Genomic DNA, 23,523 nt, shown 5'->3' on the forward strand with positions numbered 1-23,523 from the left:
GTGTCGTAAGTAGCTGGGACGAACTGTAAGTACAATCAAGTTATTATTGGTTAGGAGTAGCTTAGGGACTTAGAAAAATAATTAGTGAACTGGACTTAGAATATTTCGCCAAAATTGTGTGAGACGGGGAACCTATGCCCGAAAACAGCGAAATAAATGCAAAAAACACTTGTAAAATTTTCGGGTTCTAATAAAAAACTTAGAGAAATTTTGTGATTTTAAATATTGTAACATTCAGTGATTATTGGACTAACTCTAATAACTTGAACTTTAGTAATCAGTGCGACATTGTGAATAGACATTTGGATTTTTTTATGCTCACTCACCCAGTGTATCGTTTAAGACTCAGTGCAAACGGTTATTAATTGACTTTCAACTTTCAATTGGCAATTTTACTAAAACAAAAATGGAAGGTTTAATGAAAATTCAGAAAAGTATTCAAGATAAAATAAATAAAAATTATAGCAATTATAAAAAGTCAAAAAGTCGTAGTTCATATGGATATTTTGCAGAGAGATTAAATATTTTAAATAATAATTGGCGGGAGTTTGAAGAAAATCATCGGAATATTTTAAAAGAAGCCGTAGATACAGACAAAGATATAAGTTATTTTAAACTAAGTCTATTTGATGAAGTTGAAGAATTATATGTTGAATTTAAATGTGCACTCCAAGATTCTATGGCATTATTAAAAAAAGATGAACCAAAGGAAAAAGAGGAGAACAGTAAAGATCAATCTTCAAACTCGCCTTCTGGAAGTAGTATTGCTCATTTACCACGAATTTCTTTACCAATTTTCTCAGGAAAATATTTGGAATGGCAGTCTTTCCATGATTTATTTGTTTCTATGATCGACAGTAATACATCTTTAGCAGAAGTTCAGAAGTTGCACTACTTAAAGGCACACCTCAGTGGAGAAGCTGAACAGATATTACGTCATATCCCAATCACAGACGCTAATTATACACAGTGTTGGAATAAGCTAAAAAAGAGATATAATAATAGGCGCTATATTGCTAATTCAATTCTCACGAGACTGGTCGGTCAAAGAAAGTTGATGACAGAGTCTGCAAATGGAATCAAGCAGTTACTGGACACAACAAATGATTGCCTGAGTGCATTATCTAATATAGGAGTGAATACATCTTCTTGGGACATTATCATTATACATCTTGTGTCATTAAAACTAGATAATAGTACTAGAGTGCAGTGGGAGCACAGGATCAGTGACCACTCAGACATATTACCAACGTTAGAGGAATTCAATAAATTCCTAGAATGCAGGTTTTTGGCTATGGAATGTCTTCATAATAACGAGAGAAATGATGATAAAGTAGAGAGACCAAAAGTTTTTAGTGTCACCGCAATCTCCTGTTCCTTTTGTAAAGAAAGTCATCTATTATTCCAATGTGAAAAGTTTTGTAATGAGAGTTATGAAAGTCGTCATGAATTTATTCAGAAAAATAAATTATGCTTCAACTGTTTTGGAAGTAATCATCCAGTGAGCCGATGTAAGAGACGTACCACTTGTAGGCGTTGCGGACGGCGACATCACTCTTTACTGCACCCTGAGGGAAATTCGAGTTCATCGTCTAATATGGAACTAAATCAAACGAATGAATCCGAGCACAGAGAGCAAGAAAATGTGCAGAGAGAGGAGGTTCAAGAATCAAGTCGAATTTCAACACATTTTGCTAATGGCTCAATATCATCACCTGGTCAAGTAATGTTGGCTACGGCTTTAGTACACGTGGACACTAATAGAGATTGTTATACACTGCGAGCATTACTGGATCAGGGTTCTCAAGCCTCATTCGTTACGGAGCGTGTTGTTCAATTATTAGGGCTTCGTAAAATTCCTTTCAAAGGAATAGTATCTGGCTTGGGTGGAGATCAGTTTAACTTATCCATCAAACATATGGTCATTTTTAAGATACAGTCCATTTATACCTCGTTTAGTTATGAAATTCAGGCCTATGTTTTGAACGCTTTGTCATCCAGTTTACCAGCTCAAAAACTTAATATTCAAGATTGGCCAGAATTATCAGGTTTAACTCTGGCTGATCCCGGTTATGGTACACCTAGTAAGATAGACTTGTTGCTAGGGGCGGATGTTTATGGAATGATCCTAACGAATAATATTATTAGAAAGGGCAGTGTCACTGCTCAAGATACACAGCTGGGGTGGATATTATCCGGTAGAGTAGAAGTAAACCATCATTGTCACCATTCCAGCATAGTTAGCATGCATTCGCTGGATAATTCTGATGAGATATTGCGTAAGTTCTGGGAGTTAGAGTCTGGTAAAGAGCAGAATTTCATGTCAGAAGAAGATAAAGCTTGTGAAGAGTATTATGAAAAGACTACAACCAGGGATGAATCAGGTCGTTATGTTGTGCGACTTCCGTTTCGCAAGAATAATCCTGATTGCGAACAAGGGGATTTTAAAGAAATAGCTAAAAAGAGATTACTGACTATGGAAAGAAAGTTAGAAAAGGATCCAATTCTAAGAAAGGAATGTTCAAGAGTAATAGAAGAATATATAGATATGAATCACATGGAACTTATAACTGAAGAAAGAGAAAAGGTTAGAGCAGATGCCGTTTACTTACCGTTGTTAGTTGTTGTTCGGTTAGATAAATCAACCACAGCGGTTCGTCTGGTGTTTGATGCTTCGTGTAAAGGGAATAATGGTAAATCATTGAATGATGACCTACTTACCGGTCCACGATTGCAGGGAGAGTTGAGACATCTATTGATGAAGTGGCGTACTTATCCAATTTGCTTTGTGGCAGATATCATCAAGATGTACCGGCAGGTTAAGGTACATGACGAAGACACCAGATATCAGCGAATTCTGTGGAGACACAATTCAAACGAGCCCTTCAGGGAATACCGTATCCTGAGAGTAACTTTTGGAGTTTCTTCTGCGCCTTATCTTGCAGTAAAGTCACTTCAACAAGTCGCCAAGGATGAAGGCAAGCACTTCCCTTTGGCAGCTGATAGAGTACTGCAAGATTTTTATATGGATGACCTTATGTCAGGTTGTCAGACGGAAGAGGAAGCAGTTGATATATACAATCAAATGGTCGAATTATTAGACAGAGGTGGATTTAAATTGCAGAAATGGGCAAGTAATAGTCAGAAACTTATGCAAGAAATTCAAGAAGACAACAAAGCAGACAGAAACTTGGTGATTAAGACAGATGATTTGGTCAAAATTTTGGGAGTGTCATGGAATGTCTCATCTGATGAATTTGAGTACGTTATTAAATTACATCCACAAATGCAGCCAATTACAAAGAGAGTCATTTTATCCGATATATCTCGCCTTTTTGATCCACTGGGTTGGATTGCACCGGTTATTATTCAAGCGAAGATATACATTCAAAAGCTTTGGCTTGCAGGACTTGGCTGGGATGAGGAAGTGCCATCTGATCTGCTAGATAAATGGATTTCATTTCGAGAAGAATTGCCAAAACTTAATCAAGTCAAATTACCTCGGTGGATGCACGCAACATATGATACCACTGACATAGAAATCCACGGATATTGTGATGCCTCCAACGATGCATATGGTGCAGTCGTTTATTCTCGTATTAAAGACAAGTTTGGAGAAGTTCATGTTAACTTGATAGGAGCGAGGACTAAGGTTGCTCCCATTAAGCAGATCTCCATACCTCGTTTAGAGCTTTGTGGCGCGGTACTTTTGGCAAAATTGTTATCGGAAGTGTCATCGGTCATGAATGTATCCAAGGTTCAATTACGTGCTTGGACTGATTCAACCATAGTTTTAGCCTGGTTGAAAGGCGAACCAAACCGTTGGAAGACGTTTGTCGCCAACCGCGTAACTGAAATATTAGAGGTTTTAGACAGCAGTCAATGGTCACATATTGAGTCTAATCAAAATCCTGCTGACTGTGCGTCTCGAGGATTGAGGCCAGGGGAATTGATCGAGCATGGATTATGGTGGCATGGACCGCAGATGTTACATGAATCCTATTACGAGTTTCCTCTAATTGAGAATTTGTCTACTGATTTGGAGAAAAAAGCCATTAAATCTTACCTTGCTGTCTCAGATCGAAGTAATGATGAACTACCTGTCTGGACTAAATATTCATCACTCAATAAGTTGATAAGAGTAATTGCTTTTTGTTTGAGGATCGTTAATAAACTGAAACATAGAAAATTGTTACCTTCCTATCTTACAGCTGCTGAATTAAATTATAGTCTGAACATTTGCCTGAAACACTGCCAAAGCTCATCCTTTCCCATTGAAATTGAACAGTTGATGAAGTGTCGATCCATCCCAAAAGGTAGTAAAATATTGTCTTTGTGTCCATTCCTAGATGATAAACATATAATGAGAGTACGTGGACGTATAGAGCATAGTCAAGAAGATTATGATGCGAAACACCCTATAATCTTGCCGCGTGATCATCATATCTCTAAGTTAATTGTAGCAGATGCTCACGAGAAAACGCTGCATGGCGGACCACAATTAATGCATAATTATATCAGTACCAGGTACTGGATTATCAACGTGAGGAGTATAATTAGACAATATATTAAGAAGTGTATTACATGTATTCGATATAGTACCTCGTGCCAACAACCCTTCATGGGTGATTTACCAAGCTCACGTGTTACAGCGAGCCGTCCATTTAGCCGAAGTGGAGTTGACTACTGCGGTCCTATCAACGTTAGAATATCCAAGGGTCGCGGATGTCGATGTTTCAAGGGCTATGTATGCCTTTTCGTGTGTATGGTGACACGCGCAATCCACTTGGAAGTGGTAAGTGATATGACGAGTGAAGGATTCATTGCAGCTTTCAAGAGATTCGTGGCTCGTCGAGGCCACTGTCAGGAGATTTGGAGCGACAACGGCACGAACTTTGTGGGCGCATCAAAAGAGCTACGTGTTTTATTTAAGGCTGAAAAGTCGAGTATTTTAGATGAAGTTGCTCAATGTTTAGCAAATACAGGAACCGAATGGCATTTTATACCTCCCCGCGCTCCGAATTTCGGGGGTATCTGGGAGGCAGGGGTTAAATCAACAAAGTATCACTTGAAACGTGTGCTTGATGGTACCACCTTAACCTATGAGGAGCTTTCCACATTGTTGGCCCAAGTGGAAGCATGCTTGAATTCTAGACCTATGTACAGGTTACCCACTAGTCAGGAGGATAGTTTGCCTCTCACACCAGGCCATTTCTTGATTGGGGAACCGCTTGTTACAGTTCCAGAAAACAATTATATGAACCATAATAGCAGCATGTTGCGTAGATGGCAACTCATGCAGAAACTTACTCAAAATTTTTGGCGTAAGTGGTCAAGAGAATATCTCACAACACTTTGCAACAGGTATAAATGGACGAAAGTTACTCCTGAACCTCAAATAGGCCAAGTTGTTTTAATTAAAGAGGGTGATCTTCCTCCAAGTAGATGGTTGTTCGGTCGAATTGAGAAAAAGCACCCTGGTCCAGACAATATAACTAGAGTTGTCACCTTGCGCTGTAAAGAAAATTGTATAAAAAGACCTGTATCGAAACTTTGTATTTTGCCAGTTGTTCAATAAGTTGTTATATAGCTATAAGTCTGCATGTCTAAATGTGTATTTTAAAATTGATTTTCTGTAATTGTTTAATTTGTGTAATTGTGCTTTGTTTGTTTTCTTTTAATTGTTTGGCATTTAGTAAGGATTTGTTAATGCGTTGTTTGTTTTTTGTTTGTATCATTTGTTTTAGTCACATTGTTAATAGAGTATAATTTAGTGTTTGATTCTTGCTGATGTACGGAGTATCTAGCGAAGATATTTGTTGTATTCATTACGATGTTTAGTTCTATTTCTCTAGATATGTATATTCATTTTAAAAAAAAAAAAAAATAATTGGTTGCCTACTTTATTAGTTGTGTATAAATGTCATGGTGGGCGGTCATTAAGAACACTGGTTCTTAGTGGGCGGAATGTTCGACCAATATCAATTAAAGTTCTCAATATTTATACTAGATGGCGCTAGGTGAAATGTACAACGCGCTATAGTTTCGTTTTCTTTGATTATGACCTCTGTACGGAATTTTGTAATTATCGAGTTCGATTTACACCCGAATATATCTTTGTTTACTATCCAATTCGGTGTTGTTTGATTTCTTGGCCTCGAGTAAAACAGTGACCCATTTAGACTTTTTATCTCTTTCTTTTATTTTCTTGTATAACAATTCGTTTTCAATACTATAATGGGCTTAATCTGGATTATATTTATGTATATTTAAATAACATTACAAAGCAAATGATTATCTAATTTAAGTTTTATATGAGACAACAAAGTGACATTTTAAGTTGCGCGCGCAGCTTCGCATGCGCGCTGCCTATACAATATATTTATATACTTATACAGCCATACTATCATCATTTACAATAGGGCCGGATACTGTTTATATACTAGAATATATATATTGTACAAGCATTGACTAATCAGTTTACAATATAACAATAATTATAAGGAAATATATTATCTGTACTTTGTTATTTTTGAGTAAATAAATATATAAATAAAAAAATAACATATCATAGACTAATTTCATTTTTAATCTTCAATTTCCCACCAAACGTACTGATGAAAAAGAATCAATTCACGACAATCGTAAATATTGCGCGATGCTAAACCGTTAAACAACCGAAACCGTATGAATAATTGTAAGGGTATACATACATCAAAATCTATATCTAGAGCAGGGATGTTATGGATATAAAATTTCGGATACGGATAAGTTTCGGATAAGTACGGAAATTATTTCGGATTATCCGTTAGTTTCGGATAATTTCGGTTACGGATATTAATTTTTAAGTAATTTCAAAAGTAAAATACAAATAGCTAATAAAATGGTTACATAACGTGTCAAAATTAGGCTCTTGGCTCCGGATATTATCCGAAACTTTTATTTCGGATTCGGTTACGGTTACGGATATTTTTTTATATCGGATATCCGATAGTTTCCGTTACGGTTACGGAGCTCGCTAACATCCCTGATCTAGATCTAAAGTTTATTGTCAGAAGAATGTCCATTTACAAGGATCTGAATATCCTGCGCACTATTCAGACTTTACTTAAAAATCAAGAAACATACAAACCAATCTATGAATATATTGTCTCCACAGTAGAAGATATCTGAAGAAGGAAAAAAGAAATTAAAATATAGAAATTATACCAAAGACAACGGCTGTATGGGCTTAGACTCTTTGCCTTTCCGTTACGGATAAATAAAACAAAAAAAAATGACAAGAAACTCGGCACTTATCTCATTATATATGTGGGGAATTAACTACGTTCACGCAGCAACACAGTTGCCTAGTTACGAGGAACAATAAAATAACCGGCCTGTCATCAGAGCCCGAATCCACCTGTATATATAGGTACCATTTACCAACATACTATTACTAGAAACAAGTAGGACATACTTTAATCGCCATAAGAGTAAGTAATAATATAAGTGCCAAGTAGCGGAGAGTCCCAACGGCCTGATAAGATAGCTCAAAATGTCGTTAGAGTTGGCACCGATGTGATCGAGCAGTGAATGACTATTAAAAAGTTTATTGGAATAAAGATTTCTATTTCTAAGCAAGCAGCGTCGTTGAACAAAGCAAGTATATTGATAATCCCGTACAGGTAGAGAGACTTACGTCGTTATATTCTATCTATGTCTATGACCCATGCTCTAATTAAGATCATGGCTGGCGGCCAGATAATGGATTTGACGCACAATTTCTATTCTACACCTATTATAAGATGCTATAATTAATGGCGGCAACACTGGACCACCGTCCAATTCAAATGGAGATCGAAATTCGACGTCTTGAGCCGAAGTTCGAAAGTCTATGTGCCTTAACCCTATGTCCCTAAGGTGCCTTCAGACTAAAGTCGTATCTATCGACACGGGTCCATCAAATCCCCCGTCCAATTCAAACTGGGCTCAAAACTAACTGCCTGAGCCGAGTATCAACCGTCGCCTATATAAACATCGCCTCACTGCCTGTAACTTCATGTTATCCTGGTACATTCACTGTCTTGACTGAAGTCGTATCCAACTCTACTTAGCTTGGGATTAGTTGGCTCTGTGTGAATAGTCCTGGGTTATTATTATTATACACATTTGGGGGGAGCGATTTGGTAATGATGTTGACTAGTGGCACCAGACCTCCACGCATTTCTTACATGTTGCCCCCGACGACCTGAGTCGAGGTTTGAATCGCTAGCTTACCCTTAGACTAATGTCGTATCCATCAGGCAGAAGTTACCCTTCAGTAGCTCTATACATAAGTCCTTCCTTTGGTTTGTAGTGCCATCTGCATTCGCTCCCTATCGTCCGGTGAAGCTATTAAAGGCTGGCTGCGGCCAACAGCATTGGAAATAAAAAAAACACGGCTGGCAAGAATTCGTCGTTTCTTCGTCGAAAATATTTGCCCAATTCTGAAGTACGTCACTCTTTAAAGAGGTGGGTCGATATAGTGTGACATTGTGCCAGAGTATAACAGGTGATTGTTCATGTGTGACAAGTGACTCGGTACTTCCGCGGACCTCTTGGTTTAGCACTCCGCTGTACTTCTGTTGGTCGTGGATCCGAAACCGCGCATGTTGCAAATATTTGTATTCATGAATATAATTGTTTATATCGTAGATGGGTGTATAATGAAATGGTGCACCCACCTGCGTTAATGGCCTACGCTAATGGGGCACCAGTGGAGAATGATAACAAACATAGGATCAGGACAGTTGGCGAAACAGGCTCCAGCTCGATAGAGCTAGTCAAACAGACCTATTTCTCTGGCATTGAGTCTATTCAAAGGTAGTTAATCGATTTCCAGATCTAGATATTGACTTGTAATTTGCTGGTGTTTAGTAGGATGGCAGTAGATAATTTATGTAGTATGTAAAATTAAGATTGTTTTTTTTCCTTTTTCAATTAGTGTGCATATGTGTGTGTATATGTATACAATTTTCCTAAATGCGAAAGTATAAAGCTCGCTTAGTATGACGTAAATAAATAAATAAAATTCACCAGCAATTTATCAGTATAGTTTCCAGTGGGAACAGTGGGAGGTCAACCTGACATGGTATATTGCTAGCAATGGGGTCATTAGTCCACTTTTTTTTATATACTACGATGGTGGCAATCAAGCATACGGACCATCTGATGGTAAATGGTTTCCGTTACCGTACATTATTAAAAATCCCCTTTCCCCCCGCACCAGTAGAGTATAATAAGATGGACAAGACTTGGTCAATTAGCGCATCGTGATAAATTTTCCTGGAAAATTTATCACGATGATTTCAAGGGAACTGCGAGGACGTTATCCTGAGATGGTAAGTCGCTAGCAATAGAGTAATTAATCCACATTACTAATAATCCTCTTTTCCTGTTATTAGTTGACAATGAATTTATTTCTTTCTTTCATCACGTTATGTCACATCCGTGAACTCATGCGTTGTCATTCTGAAGGATTAAAAGGCCATGCATTCTTAACCTGTAATTTCACTACCATAATTCGCTTACAAAACTGCATGGCGACGGAAAGAGGTAAAACTGAGGGGTACACCTCAGTTTCAGTAAGCAAACTGCGGCTGAAAATAACAGCAAACCCTACAAGAACAGGAGACAAAGGGACGAGCGACGCCACAGATAAGAGTTAGTAATGTAAGCTCGATAATAAATATAATCTGTACATGGGCCGAGTGTTGAACCCAAAATAAAAATAGACTATCGTTGGTGCAGGTTGCACGCAGTTGGCGGGAAAACGAACAAGGAATGTATGGAGACTTCATTGCTATGTGCTGTAATTTTAGTCTTCTACAAAGCAAAAATTGGTAGATATATGTATATACTATACGATAACTTATGTAAATAATATATAATTTAGTTTGTGTTCTCCTAAGGACAGAATACACCTTGGTGTATTGACTGAGAATAAAAGAATTGTGGTTGTATCTGTTCGTACTTAGGTCAAATGAAAGCAATATAGGCACTAACACTCACGAGTGTGTAGGTGTGTTTGTTAACTTACGGTTGTCTGGTAGACTACGCCCTTTGGAGTTAAGTTCGCCATATGCACATTTATATATTGTATTTATTTTAAAGTTTCAATATATATAAATAAATATAAGTCTGCCATAGCTGAATACAACGAATATATACTTAACAGAATCGGGCCCAAATCACTGGATGGATGGAATTTCATGAGTCAAAATATCTTATTTAATATTATTATCTAGGAAACCCGGTTACATCCATAAAACGGTGAAATAGCCATTAAGATTTATAAATATCAAAATTTCAATAGAAAAGATGGTTTCCATTTATAGCCTATGGATTCCTATGTTAGGTAATCCTTGCTGTAACCACAGATAATATATATTACATACTGTAACTATACAGTGTGACAGCGTATACGAATACAATTAGTACAGGCGAGATCGTCAATCTCTACAGAAAAAAATACCAATGCATCTCTATGCATCCTCTGTTATTTCTAGTCAAAGTAGAGCGAATAAAACGCATCCAGTTTGTGACCGCCAGCAAACAAAACCAACGTACGTGCTAATTAAAAAAACAGTGTAAAAAAATACTTGTGTAAATAATTCTACGGACCAAAATAAAAATATTGCAATAAAAAAATAAAATTTTATATCGCGATAACTGATGATTCGAGTATCCATATAAAAATTTTAAAAAGTTTTAAAGAAAATAGTAGTGCTTTTTTTTTCTTTTGGCTCCGGCGGTTTAAAAAGTAGTGTTGTAAACTACACAAAAATCTGTGGTTGTGCGATTCTTTTTTTAAATTAATAGGCCTTAATAAGGCCAAGTGCGGACATTGTTCTTCAAGTGAGTGTGTGCGTGCGTAACAAATTATTATTGTAGTGTAATGCGCATGTGTTTAAAAATATTCTTTGTCAGTGTTGCACTATAAAAATAATATATTTTTTTATACGATATTTTCTAGGTTGTGCTATTATTGTATATTAATTTCTGTATATCTTCCATTTATGAATTTGAAAATTTTCCTTAATTGATTCTTGCTTTCGACTGGTAGGCATTGGAAAACCAAACGTAAATATATTGAGATACTTTCTACAATCGTCTGCATGTGTACCTCAGTCTCACATATTTCAGGCGCCAAGCCGCTTGCTTTGTAAGCTGTTTCGGTTGTAGGGTGCAGATTAGGCAGTGAAATTACAGGATAAGAGGCGTGACATCTTAGTACTCTGGAATAGCAACGCAGGAGTGGTATCCCAAGTTTTACATGATCTGTGGTGCTGTTAATGTATAAAAGCAACAGTTACCACTTACCATCAGGTTGGTCAACACCTTCTTTATCATTTCAGTTATAAAAAAATTCATTCAATAAATTTAACATTTGTCATTTATATTATTTTGAACCTAACTCCTTTTAAATCCGGTATAAATTATATATATATTGAAATTTTTTAAACGACTCCTATATATTTTTTATACTATTATACAATGGTATACGGCCCATCTTATGGTAAATGGTACCGTAGTCTATGGACGCCTGAAATTTATAGAATATATAGAAGAGCATATATTTTTTTAATGTTTTATACTTCATAAATCCGTCATTTATAAAGCAATTAAAAAAAACTTCCAGATAGATCTCATTTTTATTCTGAGTTTTTGGTGTCAGTTATTTTAAGAACATAATATTTTTAATTGCCAGCATTAAAAATTAAAAAGTTTATTTAAAGAGGTATAATCATAATGTCCATCATGCTGTTCACATCTTTTAGCGACAGTTCATTACCATCTGCTTCTTCCTTATCCCATTTATTTGAGATCGACGTTATATGTTTTTTTTTTCCATTAGCAATTGCATGATGGTCACTCTATTCACCCAAATATGAATTTAAAATGAATCTGTATTATTGTAAACATGTACAACATCTATTTGAAAAGAATACGACCTGAGTTTCTTGTCAGTTCTTCTCATCTCGAAATTACTCCGAACTGATGGTAGATTTGACATATCATAATAGTCTGTAATAGACCTACATGAATAAAGATATTTTTTAATAATTAAAAAGATCACAGAAAGATCAATTTCAGATACTAGGACATTATAGATGATTAGAAGTATACTAATTGCCAGGCTGTTGGAACTGGATAGCCAATATGGAGAAATGGTGGCAGCGGTGTAATGGCACCGTCTTAAACTAGGCTGGGGCCCTTGAGCACACAAGAATTCGGGGCCCTTTTGGAAAGTAAAAAAAAGGTCATTAGGTAAAGGTATAAGAACATAGGAATAGGCGAAGTAATCGGTATAACAATTTTCCTATAACATTACTGATTAGTGAAAAAAGTGTAGTGTGCCCGACAAAAATCTTTTGAGAATAAATGTGTGAGAAAGAAAACAACGTTTGCCAGGACAGCTAGTATATATATATATAAACCTTCTACTTGATTTACTCAATATATTAAAAAAAACGCTTCAAAATCCATTGCGTAGTTTTAAAGATTTAAGCATACATAGGGACGGACAGACAGCGACGGCGACTTTATTTTATACTATGTAATGAAATAACAAATCAACGTTTGCGGTTCAGCTAGTTTTAATATATATAATAATCATTGTGAAAGTGTGTTTGATACCTCTTGGCACCCTAACTGCTCAATCAATTAACATGAAACTTGGCATAACGCGTAGCATTTCAGATGGAGTATATAGACCTACTTTTTATCCCGGTTAAACAATGGGTAACGAGGTCGAATGGTATTGTGCACCCGCCTATACTAACGGTATACACTGGCGGGGCACCAGTGGAGGATGATAGGTGAGGTCAGTTCCATCTTCTGCCAAAATAAGAAATTTGATACAGTGAAAGTACCAGGATAACATGAAGTTACATGAAGTTGTTTGATGTCTTTATTATTGTTCATGTATATAGATGACTCTATATATTAGGCCTTCCATAATGAAATGGTGCACCCGTTTTTGATAACGATAAATACTGGCAGGGCACCAGTGGAGGTTGACAAGATGAGCGTGAGGTCAGGTCAGTTTCATCCTCTTATAAAATAATAAGTGTGATACAGTGAAAGTACAAGGATAACATGAAGTTACAAGCAGTTAGGTGATGTCTTTGTTATTGTTCATGTATATAGATGAGACTCTATATATTAAGCCTTCCATAATGAAATGGTGCACCCGTCTTTGATAACGATAAATACTGGCGGGGAAGTAAGTAAGTAAGTGGAGAATGAGCATGAAGTCAGGTCAGTTCCAAGCTCTTATAAAATAATGAGTGTGATACAGTGAAAGTACCAGGATAACATGAAGTTACAGGCAGTTAGGTGATGTGTTTGGTATTGTTCATGTATATAGATGACGGTTGACACACTATATATATTAGATCTTCCATAATGAAATGGTGCACCCGTCTGTGATAACGATAAACGCTGACGGGGCATCAGTGGAGAATGATAGAATGAGCATGGGGTCAGGTCAGTTCCATCCCCTTATAAAATACTGACTGTGATACAGTGAAAGTACCAGGATAACATGAAGTTACAGGCAGTTAGGTGATGTGTTTGGTATTGTTCATGGATATAGATGACGGTTGACACACTATATATATTAGATCTTCCATAATGAAATGGTGCACCCGTCTGTGATAACGATAAACGCTGACAGGGCATCAGTGGAGAATGATAGAATGAGCATGAGGTCAGGTCAGTTCCATCCCCTTATAAAATACTGACTGTGATACAGTGACAGTACCAGGATATCATGAAGTTACAGGCAGTTAGGTGATGTTTGGTACTGTTCATGTATATAGGCCACGGTTGACACTATGTATTATAGAACCGAAGGTCTTGTATAATGGAAGGGTGCACCCGCCTGTAATAACATTACACGCTGGCGGGGCACCAGTAAAGTTACCATTGGGTAAATTTACCCAATGTTAAATATTTAATATATAAAGTTATTGTTGTTCGTAATGACTATTTAGAAGTAGAAATTATAAACGCATTTGCTCAGGAAATGTCAGCCAAGTTATATTTAGTTACATCGTATGTACCTACTGCATCCACAATATTACATCTATACATCTATACATATAAATAAAATTGGAGTATCAGTTTATAATATTGAAATAACCGTTTTTTACTACATGCATATGAATATAAATACGGTACATACACCAAAAAACCACTTTTTAAAATTTTTGTCTGTCTGTCTATCGGTCTGTTTGTTCCGGTTATTCTCTGGTTAATGGCTGGACCGATTTTAACGGGACTTTTTTTGGCAGGTAGCTGATGTAATAGGGAGTAACGTAGGCTACTTTTATGCAGCTAGTCGTAAATAAATACGTATAATCTTCGCGAAAGTTTCTGTATCTGTAGTATTATCAATCCATCCAGGAAAGCTGGATGGATTTTTTTTTAATTTTATTTAGGATCACCAACAATTGTTACAATTATACAATTAATTTAATTACATGTGATGGGTTATGGTCTAATTGTACAATCATTTAAAGGCGAGCACGGCATGCAAAATAATATACAAAAGTTATATAAAAAAAAAAAGGAATGGAGCTGTTAAATGTTCGTATATATTTTATATGTACGGATTGCGTCGAAGTGGATGTCTACGATGTCACTATGTTTGTTCAATAATTTACACAGTCTGATTGATAGTACTGTCACTATTCCACGTAGACGAAGTCGCGGGCACAGCTAGTACTCTATTATGTTACACACATATCGGCCATCCCTTTGCTAGGCATCATATTTTAACTCATAAGCAACATCCTTAAAACTGACAGCTTACAAAGCAAGCTGCTTGGACCGAAAGAGGTAAGAGAGAGGACTAAGACATCGTAAAGCTATACACAATTATTTATACCCATATCCTTCATTTTTAAAACACACTTAGCTTAAAAAGTAAGCAGCTTGATGTATGATTTAAGAGTAGTTAGTAAGAGAGAGGTAAGAAAAGAAAACTCAGAGCAAAAACACAACTATTTGTACATGCACGGTGTATGAATTAAGAGTAGTTAGTAAGAGAGAGGTTAGAAAAGAAAACTCAGAGCAAAAACACAACTATTTGTACATGCACGGTGTATGAATTAAGAGTAGTTAGTAAGAGAGAGGTAAGAAAAGAAAACTCAGAGCAAAAACACAACTATTTGTACATGCACGGTGTATGAATTAAGAGTAGTTAGTAAGAGAGAGGTAAGAAAAGAAAACTCAGAGCAAAAACACAACTATTTGTACATGCACGGTGTATGAATTAAGAGTAGTTAGTAAGAGAGAGGTAAGAAAAGAAAACTCAGAGCAAAAACACAACTATTTGTACATGCACGGTGTATGAATTAAGAGTAGTTAGTAAGAGAGAGGTAAGAAAAGAAAACTCAGAGCAAAAACACAACTATTTGTACATGCACGGTGTATGAATTAAGAGTAGTTAGTAAGAGAGAGGTAAGAAAAGAAAACTCAGAGCAAAAACACAACTATTTGTACATGCACGGTGTATGAATTAAGAGTAGTTAGTAAGAGAGAGGTAAGAAAAGAAAACACAGAGCAAAAACACAACTATTTGTACATGCACGGTGTATGAAATAAGAGTAGTTAGTAAGAGAGAGGTTAGAAAAGAAAACTCAGAGCAAAAACACAACTATTTGTACATGCACGGTGTATAAATTAAGAGTAGTTAGTAAGAGAGAGGTAAGAAAAGAAAACTCAGAGCAAAAACACAACTATTTGTACATGCACGGTGTATAAATTAAGAGTAGTTAGTAAGAGAGAGGTAAGAAAAGAAAACACAGAGCAAAAACACAACTATTTGTACATGCACGGTGTATGAATTAAGAGTAGTTAGTAAGAGAGAGGTAAGAAAAGAAAACTCAGAGCAAAAACACAACTATTTGTACATGCACGGTGTATGAATTAAGAGTAGTTAGTAAGAGAGAGGTAAGAAAAGAAAACTCAGAGCAAAAACACAACTATTTGTACATGCACGGTGTATGAATTAAGAGTAGTTAGTAAGAGAGAGGTAAGAAAAGAAAACACAGAGCAAAAACACAACTATTTGTACATGCACGGTGTATGAAATAAGAGTAGTTAGTAAGAGAGAGGTTAGAAAAGAAAACTCAGAGCAAAAACACAACTATTTGTACATGCACGGTGTATAAATTAAGAGTAGTTAGTAAGAGAGAGGTAAGAAAAGAAAACTCAGAGCAAAAACACAACTATTTGTACATGCACGGTGTATGAAATAAGAGTAGTTAGTAAGAGAGAGGTTAGAAAAGAAAACTCAGAGCAAAAACACAACTATCTGTATAAAGTCTTCAGAAATTAACACACATTCACATTGACGGCCTCGGTGGTTTAGTGGTTTAGCATTCCGATGGTCGCGGGTTCGATCCCTCGAACGGGTGCATACATTTGTATTCATTAGTATGATTGTTTGTATAGGTCTGGGTGTTTTCTATGTGTAATATGTATGTATTTACAAAAAAAAATCTTAGCTTTGCTTAGCTTAAGACTAGATGTCGCTGATTCATAAAAAAACGGCCGAATTGAGAACTAATTGATTTTAAAAGTCGGTTAATACGACCAATTATGCAGGAAGTTACCAGGGCAGCAGAAATAATTAGGTTACTAAACGAATGGAGCTCGCAGTGGTGCCAACTGTTAAATGCCAGTGGGCTGCTCTCGGTTGCCAGGGGCTGTACTTTATTGTGCCGAGTGATGGAGACACCTGAAAAATCTCATAATCGTAATTATTTATATCTAATTTATTACATAACTAGCTATTCCCGCGACTTCGTCCGCGTGGAACATAACTTTATATTTTTAAACAAGAGTAGCTTAAGGTACTCCTTATTACATCAGCTACCCCCCCAAATCCCGTCGAAATCGGTTCAGGCATTTCAGAGATTAGCCGGAACAAATAGACAGACAGACAAAATTTGTAAAAAATATTATTTAGGTACATGTACCGTATTTATATTCATATGCATGTAGTAAAAACGGCTATTTCAATATTACAAACAGATACTCCAATTTTATGTATATGTCTAGATAATAATAATAATATTGAAAAATTCACACAGCGCCATCTAGTCCCAAGCTAAGCAGAACTTGTGTTATCCATACTAGTCAACTGATAAAATATTTAGGTACAATTTTTTATAAATACATACATAATATACATAGAAAAACCCAGATCAATACAAACAATCATTTGCGTCATTTAGGCCCAATATAAGCTAGCTAAAACTTGTATTATGAGTACTAGACAACTGATATAAAAAAATTATTTAAGTATAAAAAAAAACTAAAATACCATCCCGATTATCGGATGAATGGCGGTCTTTTACCTCGCGTTTTTACAGAAACTTTTTGCCTCGCACAACCACATTGTGGAGTCACCTTCCAGCAATGGTATTTCCGAACTGATACAACGTTGAAACCTTCAAGAAAAAAGCACGTACTTGCAATTCCCCTGGTGTTGCTGGTTTCCCTATTCTTGGTTGAAAACTGCATTAAAATCAGTCGTGTAATTTAAAAAATATAAGCGCACAGAAAGCGGCAGCAATTTTGTTTTATACTATGTAAAGATATTAAAAAAGATAGTACCTAACCACAATAGTTTGATTTGATATTCGAATCACAAGTTATGTACTGTCATAGCTATCCGTTGCTTTTCAGTAAAAAATATTATTACATCAATCATAAAATAAGCGAGTAATTTAAAATAATTACCAAATTAACAAACGAATAAAGTGGACTTGTGGATACAAAGTGTGAAACAAAAATACCAATAATAAGTGTGACTTTATTTTTAAAAATTCGACATTCGAACATTATTTTATTTTTAATAATTAAATATAAAAAACAAGTGTGACTTAATTTTTAAAAATTCGAATTTCGAAATTTATTTTATTTTTAAAACTTAAATATCAAAAACAAGTGTGCTATTAAATTTAAAACTTCGAAATTTGAACACTGTTTTAATTTTTAAAAATTCGAAACTCGAACATTGTTGTGAGCCCGCGCGCGTGGCGCTATGAGCGAAGCGCGTTCGGATACAGACAGCGACGGTACCAGTTCCAGTTCTGAAGAGGACGTCGACTCAGGCATCGTAGACGAAGTGAACAGTGAACATAGAAAAGAGCTCGACTGTATGGATCTCTCGGAGTTTTTCAGCTACTGGTGAGTGTATTTTTATTTATTAGATCACAATTGCCATAAACAACTGAAAAGAAAGAGAAAAGAGGTCCCAATTCGACGAATTTCGATATTTAACTTTTGCAGTTTATATACATATATGTATTTATACCAGGCAGGTGGCAAAAAGACATACGGTCCATCTGATGGTAAATTGTTAGTCTATGGACGATTGACACACTAGGGGTGTCACGTATTGTGCTCGCCCTTTTTCAAAGTTCGCTACCTAGACCCGTCAGGGACAAGAATTGAAGGATATTCTTAGGAGCGATGGTTTTTATCTCCTCGGGAAAGAGTGTAAACTTTCCAAAGGAGATATTTCGTTTATGCATGAGTGGGCTACAACCACATAGGATGTGTAGTAGCGTTTCCTCTTCAGTTTGGCAGAATCTGCAGATTTTTGTCGTGCATAGGCCTAGTTCAGCCATATGCTTCTTTAATTTGCAGTGTCCTGTTCTAGTCATCATGCATATGTTGTTTTTACTCAATAGCAGTAGTCTATTGGAGTATTTGTTCACATCTGCATACCAGCCATGTTACAATAAAACATTTTGTGTGAAATTGTTCTTTTTTTGAACCATTGCAAGTTGTACATAGATTCAATTTTGCTTCAACTCTTATAAAGGCGGTGCTCATTCTAGGTAGTTAAGGTAGTTTTAGGTTAAGGTAGTTATAATTACTCTGTGGACTATATTGTTACCCACTTAATTTTATATGTGCCATAAATATAACACTATCTGCAATTTTTTTCTTCAAGAAAAAAGCGATATCCATTGCCTTAGGAACACTTAAACACAGTTGCTGTACTGTTACATTGCTATTTTTATTTTGTAGGCGTTTATTTACATTGGTTGTGAAACTAAAATTTCTTTCATATTGTTTTCAAATACACGGGGAAAAGAAAATTGTATTACCATTATTGTTATCAAATTGTATTAAATTAATAATTTAATGAAAGAACATTTAAGACATCATATCGTTTGTAAACATAAATTGATATAAATGTTTTTAGTACATTAAATTTTAAATTAACGTACTTTAAAATCTTGATGTTACTTGTTAGTTTGAATTTATAACTTTTAAGGGTTTGTACCATTACATCAATAAGTCCCTGTAATAACAATTCCTCGAATTATTACGAAAAGTAAAATAATAAAACTAAAAATAAATTACAATAGATGTAAGTTTATTTTATATACATGATAACTTTAAATACATATTTATAACTTTAAATAAATACATACAAAATAAACTCAAAGGCACAGCCCAAACCACTTGACGGATCGGACTGAAATTTGGCATGCAGGTAGATGTTATGACGTAGGCATCCGCTAAGCTAGGATTTTGATTAATTCTACCCTCAAGGGGATAAAATAGGGGATGAAAGTTTGTATGAAACTTTGTCAATTTTAAACCGATCGGGCTGAGACTTTGCATTCATAAAGCTGGTATGACGTAGGTATTCTCTAAGAAATAATTTTGATAAATTCCACCCTTAAGGGGATAAATTAACAAAAGCGAAGCCGCGGGCAAAAGCTAGTGGATCTATAATTTAATAAAAGTCCTGAATTGCAAATAAATAAATATATATTTTATACAACGCACACTTAATTAAAATTTATATCTATCTATAAACATATTATTCAGCAACATTAACACCGCCATCGTCAAACGCCACAACGTTGACTCCGCCATCGAAATTATTATCAACCACGTTGATTCCGCCATTGTCAACCACGTTGATCCCGCCCTGCACGATGTTGTCGTCGACTAGCGTGATGCCGTGAGCAGGGTAGTTGTTTGTATATATTTATATATATACATATGTATATTAGTTAGTGGCGAATTTCTTGTAAGTATTATTCGGCTCAAATCACATTCGAAACTGACAGTACATTAGATTTATATCTATAATCTAAATATATATAACTCAAAGGTAACTGACATAGTGATCTATCAACGCACAGCCCAAACCACTTGACGGATCGGGCTGAAATTTGGCATGCAGGTAGATGTTATGACGTAGGCATCCGCTAAGCTAGGATTTTGATTAATTCTACCCTCAAGGGGATAAAATAGGGGATGAAAGTTTGTATGAAACTTTGTCAATTTTAAACCGATCGGGCTGAGACTTTGCATTCATAAAGCTGGTATGACGTAGGTATTCTCTAAGAAATAATTTTGATAAATTCCACCCTTAAGGGGATAAATTAACAAAAGCGAAGCCGCGGGCAAAAGCTAGTGGATCTATAATTTAATAAAAGTCCTTAATTGCAAATAAATAAATATATATTGTATACAACGCACACTTAATTAAAATTTATATCTATCTATAAACATATTATTCAGCAACATTAACACCGCCATCGTCAAACGCCACAACGTTGACTCCGCCATCGAAATTATTATCAACCACGTTGATTCCGCCATTGTCAACCACGTTGATCCCGCCCTGCACGATGTTGTCGTCGACTAGCGTGATGCCGTGAGCAGGGTAGTTGTTGTCGGCGACGTGTACTCCGCCATCGTGGTAATTGTTGTCGGCGACGTGAATTCCGCCATCGTGGTAATTGTTGTCGACTACATTGATTCCGCCACCGCCATCTGCGACCTGTGGAATTAAAATAGATTAAGAGTTTGAAAGAATTATCTTTCCCTTATATATTATTACAATCTCATTTGACGGCCTCGCTGGTCTAGCGGTTTAAGACACAGCTTTACTTCTGTGGGTAGCGGGTTCGATTCCCCGCACGGTGCAAACATTTGTATGCATGAGTATGATTGTTTGTGTATTGATTGCAAAGAGTAACTTATGCTATGTTTATTTAAAGAAAAAATATTTTAATAAAAAAGAATGTGATATTTTCTATAATAACAATGTAACGAAAATAAATGTAACTGAACGCATAGCAATGATCCTTAAAATTTATGTATACATTTCGTTTTGTATATGTATAATACTCCGAATTTTATATTTTATCTTACTAATATCTAAATATATATAACTCAAAGGTGACTGACATAGTGATCTATCAACGCACAGCCCAAACCACTGGACGGATCGAGCTGAAATTTGGCATGCAGGTAGATGTTATGACGTAGGCATCCCCTAAGAATGGATTTTGATAAATTCCACCTCTAAAGGAATAAATTAACGCGAGCGAAGCCGCGAGCAAAAGCTAGTTATATTTGTGAGTTTATAAGTTTGTGAGTATGGATTATCCATCCATCCATTTGTTACTCTTTCACGCAAAAACTAACGAACAGATTTCGATGAAACTTTACGGTAAAATAGCTTATGCATCAAATTAAAATTAAAAAAATATTTATTCATGTAGGATATTTTAGCCGCTTATGAACGTAAAATGTTTTTACATTATAATTAAAATTTTTTCCCTATATCATCGGAATTTAAAAGAAGAAGAGAATTTAAAACAAGAAAGTAGTTAAATTTCAATTAAAAAAATATAGCCTATAACCTTTTTATTCAAATTTATCTCGGGTGAAACCGTAGGCACAGTTAGTAATATATAAAAGAAATCAAATGTCCAAATTTTTATCAACATGTCCTCAATATATTTGATAACAAAATTTTAGATTCCATAGATATATACAGTCAAATATATAATATACAGTCAAATTTTGTAATCGAATTTAATGATTGAATTTAATTATACGCATACTACCTGTGCCTGCGACTCCATCCGCGTGGAATAGTGACCTTGAATAGCATTTTTTACTATTTAGGCTAATTATAAAAAGTTTCATCGGTTTACCATCAAAAATAATGATTTCCATTAGAACTGTCATGCCCTATTTATTTTAAGGATACTTTTTTTTATAAACTTTAAATGTTATATTTATTTATATTTAATCAACAGCCTAAAAATAAGTATCAACCTTCTAGCTCTAAAAATTACGATACTTCTTCTCTTACTCTTCCCTTTCAACCCCTTACTGTTTTTACGCATTAAAAAGTACTCTATGTCCTTTCTCAGGGTCTAGACTATCAGTGTACCAAATTTAATTTAAATCGGTTCAGTAGTTTTAGCGTGAAAGGGCGGCGGACAGACAGATAGTTCAAGTTACTTTTCGCATTATAATATTAACTAAGGATTATATAGTTTACAAGCACATACATAAACAAAAGATTACAGGATATTATGTACTTAATCATGTTTTTGAACTGGAATACATTACTTCTACCTTTTTTCTCAAAGATATTCTATCTTTTTTTCTTTCTTCTAGTTCCGAATTTCTTTTTTTTTATGAAGGTCATTGTCTATACTGCGTATATTTTTTTAAATTTAACACAATCTATCCAATGTGCGATATAAAAGCGAAACCTGTCACACATTTTATGGAATGAAACCGGAAATCTCACGCCCAAACCGCACGTATCCAAATTGATAAATCGACGAGAAAAAATGCAAATCAAAAAATACCTGAACACCGTTATTGTCTGTACACCGTTATTGTCTGTAACCGCCATTTTTAATTTTTTTATAATTTAATTATAATTAACTAACTACATTATTATTGTAGTATTGTGATATGAATATACACTAATACTAAAGTTATTTATTGTTATTGTTTAATTTGAAAAAGAGGCAATAAAATCGCCATCTATTTAGAAGTCTACTTTTAGAAGTAGCTGACTGGTAGAAAATATCGCATGGTGTTAAGTCCGCCAAATGTACTGTTACTTTTTGTACTGTGCGCATTAAAGTTATATAAATAAAATATATGACAATTCTTAAAACTGTAATAAAAAGACATTTAAAATCGATACGAAAATAAATATACAAAAACGTGCAAAGAGTTGCAACAATAAGGCTGTATGATCGATATGGCATTAGCTTGTCCAGAAAATTAAAAAGTAAAAAGTACCTGAACACCGTTGTTGTCAGCTACGTACACGCCCGCCATTTTGAAAAAATATATTAAATTAATTAAACGAATTTAAATTTAAGTCTTATGCTCTAACTGCACTATTATTATACTAATCGTGATATGAATACACTAATACTAAAGTTATTTCTTATCTTTCTAGATAGTATTGATAATTTGCGATGTAACGATAAAAAACGAGTTAATCTATTTATTATTATCAGTAGAATATAAGAGACTTTGTACATTCTATACATAGAGTAGAAAAGTCTATTTCAGCGTCGACAAAATCACTCAATTTATCAAAAAAAACCGCTTCAAATTCCTTTGCGTAGTTTTAAAGATTTAACCATACATAGAGACGGACAGCGACTTCCGACTTTATTT

At 35.2% G+C, this 23,523-nt stretch overlaps 2 protein-coding genes across 2 annotated transcripts; one reads left to right on the forward strand and one right to left on the reverse strand.

The window, feature by feature from the left end:
* The first annotated feature begins 406 nt into the window (after positions 1–406).
* Positions 407–5,578, forward strand: LOC131840832 (uncharacterized). Its single transcript, XM_059189027.1, has one exon. It carries the CDS (start codon positions 407–409, stop codon positions 5,576–5,578), a length of 5,172 nt encoding a protein of 1,723 aa, XP_059045010.1.
* Positions 5,579–19,852: 14,274 nt separating this feature from the next.
* On the reverse strand, positions 19,853–23,253 carry LOC131840850 (uncharacterized). The gene is made up of 3 exons (XM_059189049.1): positions 23,137–23,253; positions 20,623–20,857; positions 19,853–20,046 (listed from the first exon to the last, which is right to left on the reverse strand). The coding sequence occupies exons 1-3, from the start codon at positions 23,173–23,175 to the stop codon at positions 19,886–19,888; spliced, it is 435 nt and encodes a 144-aa protein (XP_059045032.1). The 5' UTR covers positions 23,176–23,253; the 3' UTR covers positions 19,853–19,885.
* Positions 23,254–23,523: the final 270 nt, after the last annotated feature.

Source organism: Achroia grisella, unplaced genomic scaffold (genome assembly GCF_030625045.1).
Source record: "Achroia grisella isolate CSIRO2021 unplaced genomic scaffold, CSIRO_AGI_Agris_v1 utg149, whole genome shotgun sequence".
Taxonomy (NCBI): domain Eukaryota; kingdom Metazoa; phylum Arthropoda; class Insecta; order Lepidoptera; family Pyralidae; genus Achroia; species Achroia grisella.

Coding starts and splice junctions, on each gene's coding strand:
- LOC131840850 (XM_059189049.1), bottom strand. CDS start 23,175: ATGGCGGGCGTGTACGTAGCTGACAACAACGGTGTTCAG. Junction 20,858..23,136: donor CTGACAACAACGGTGTTCAG/GTACTTTTTACT, acceptor TTAATTCCACAG/GTCGCAGATGGCGGTGGCGG. Junction 20,047..20,622: donor TGGCGGAGTCAACGTTGTGG/CGTTTGACGATG, acceptor AAATATATACAA/ACAACTACCCTGCTCACGGC.
- LOC131840832 (XM_059189027.1), top strand. CDS start 407: ATGGAAGGTTTAATGAAAATTCAGAAAAGTATTCAAGATAAAATAAAT.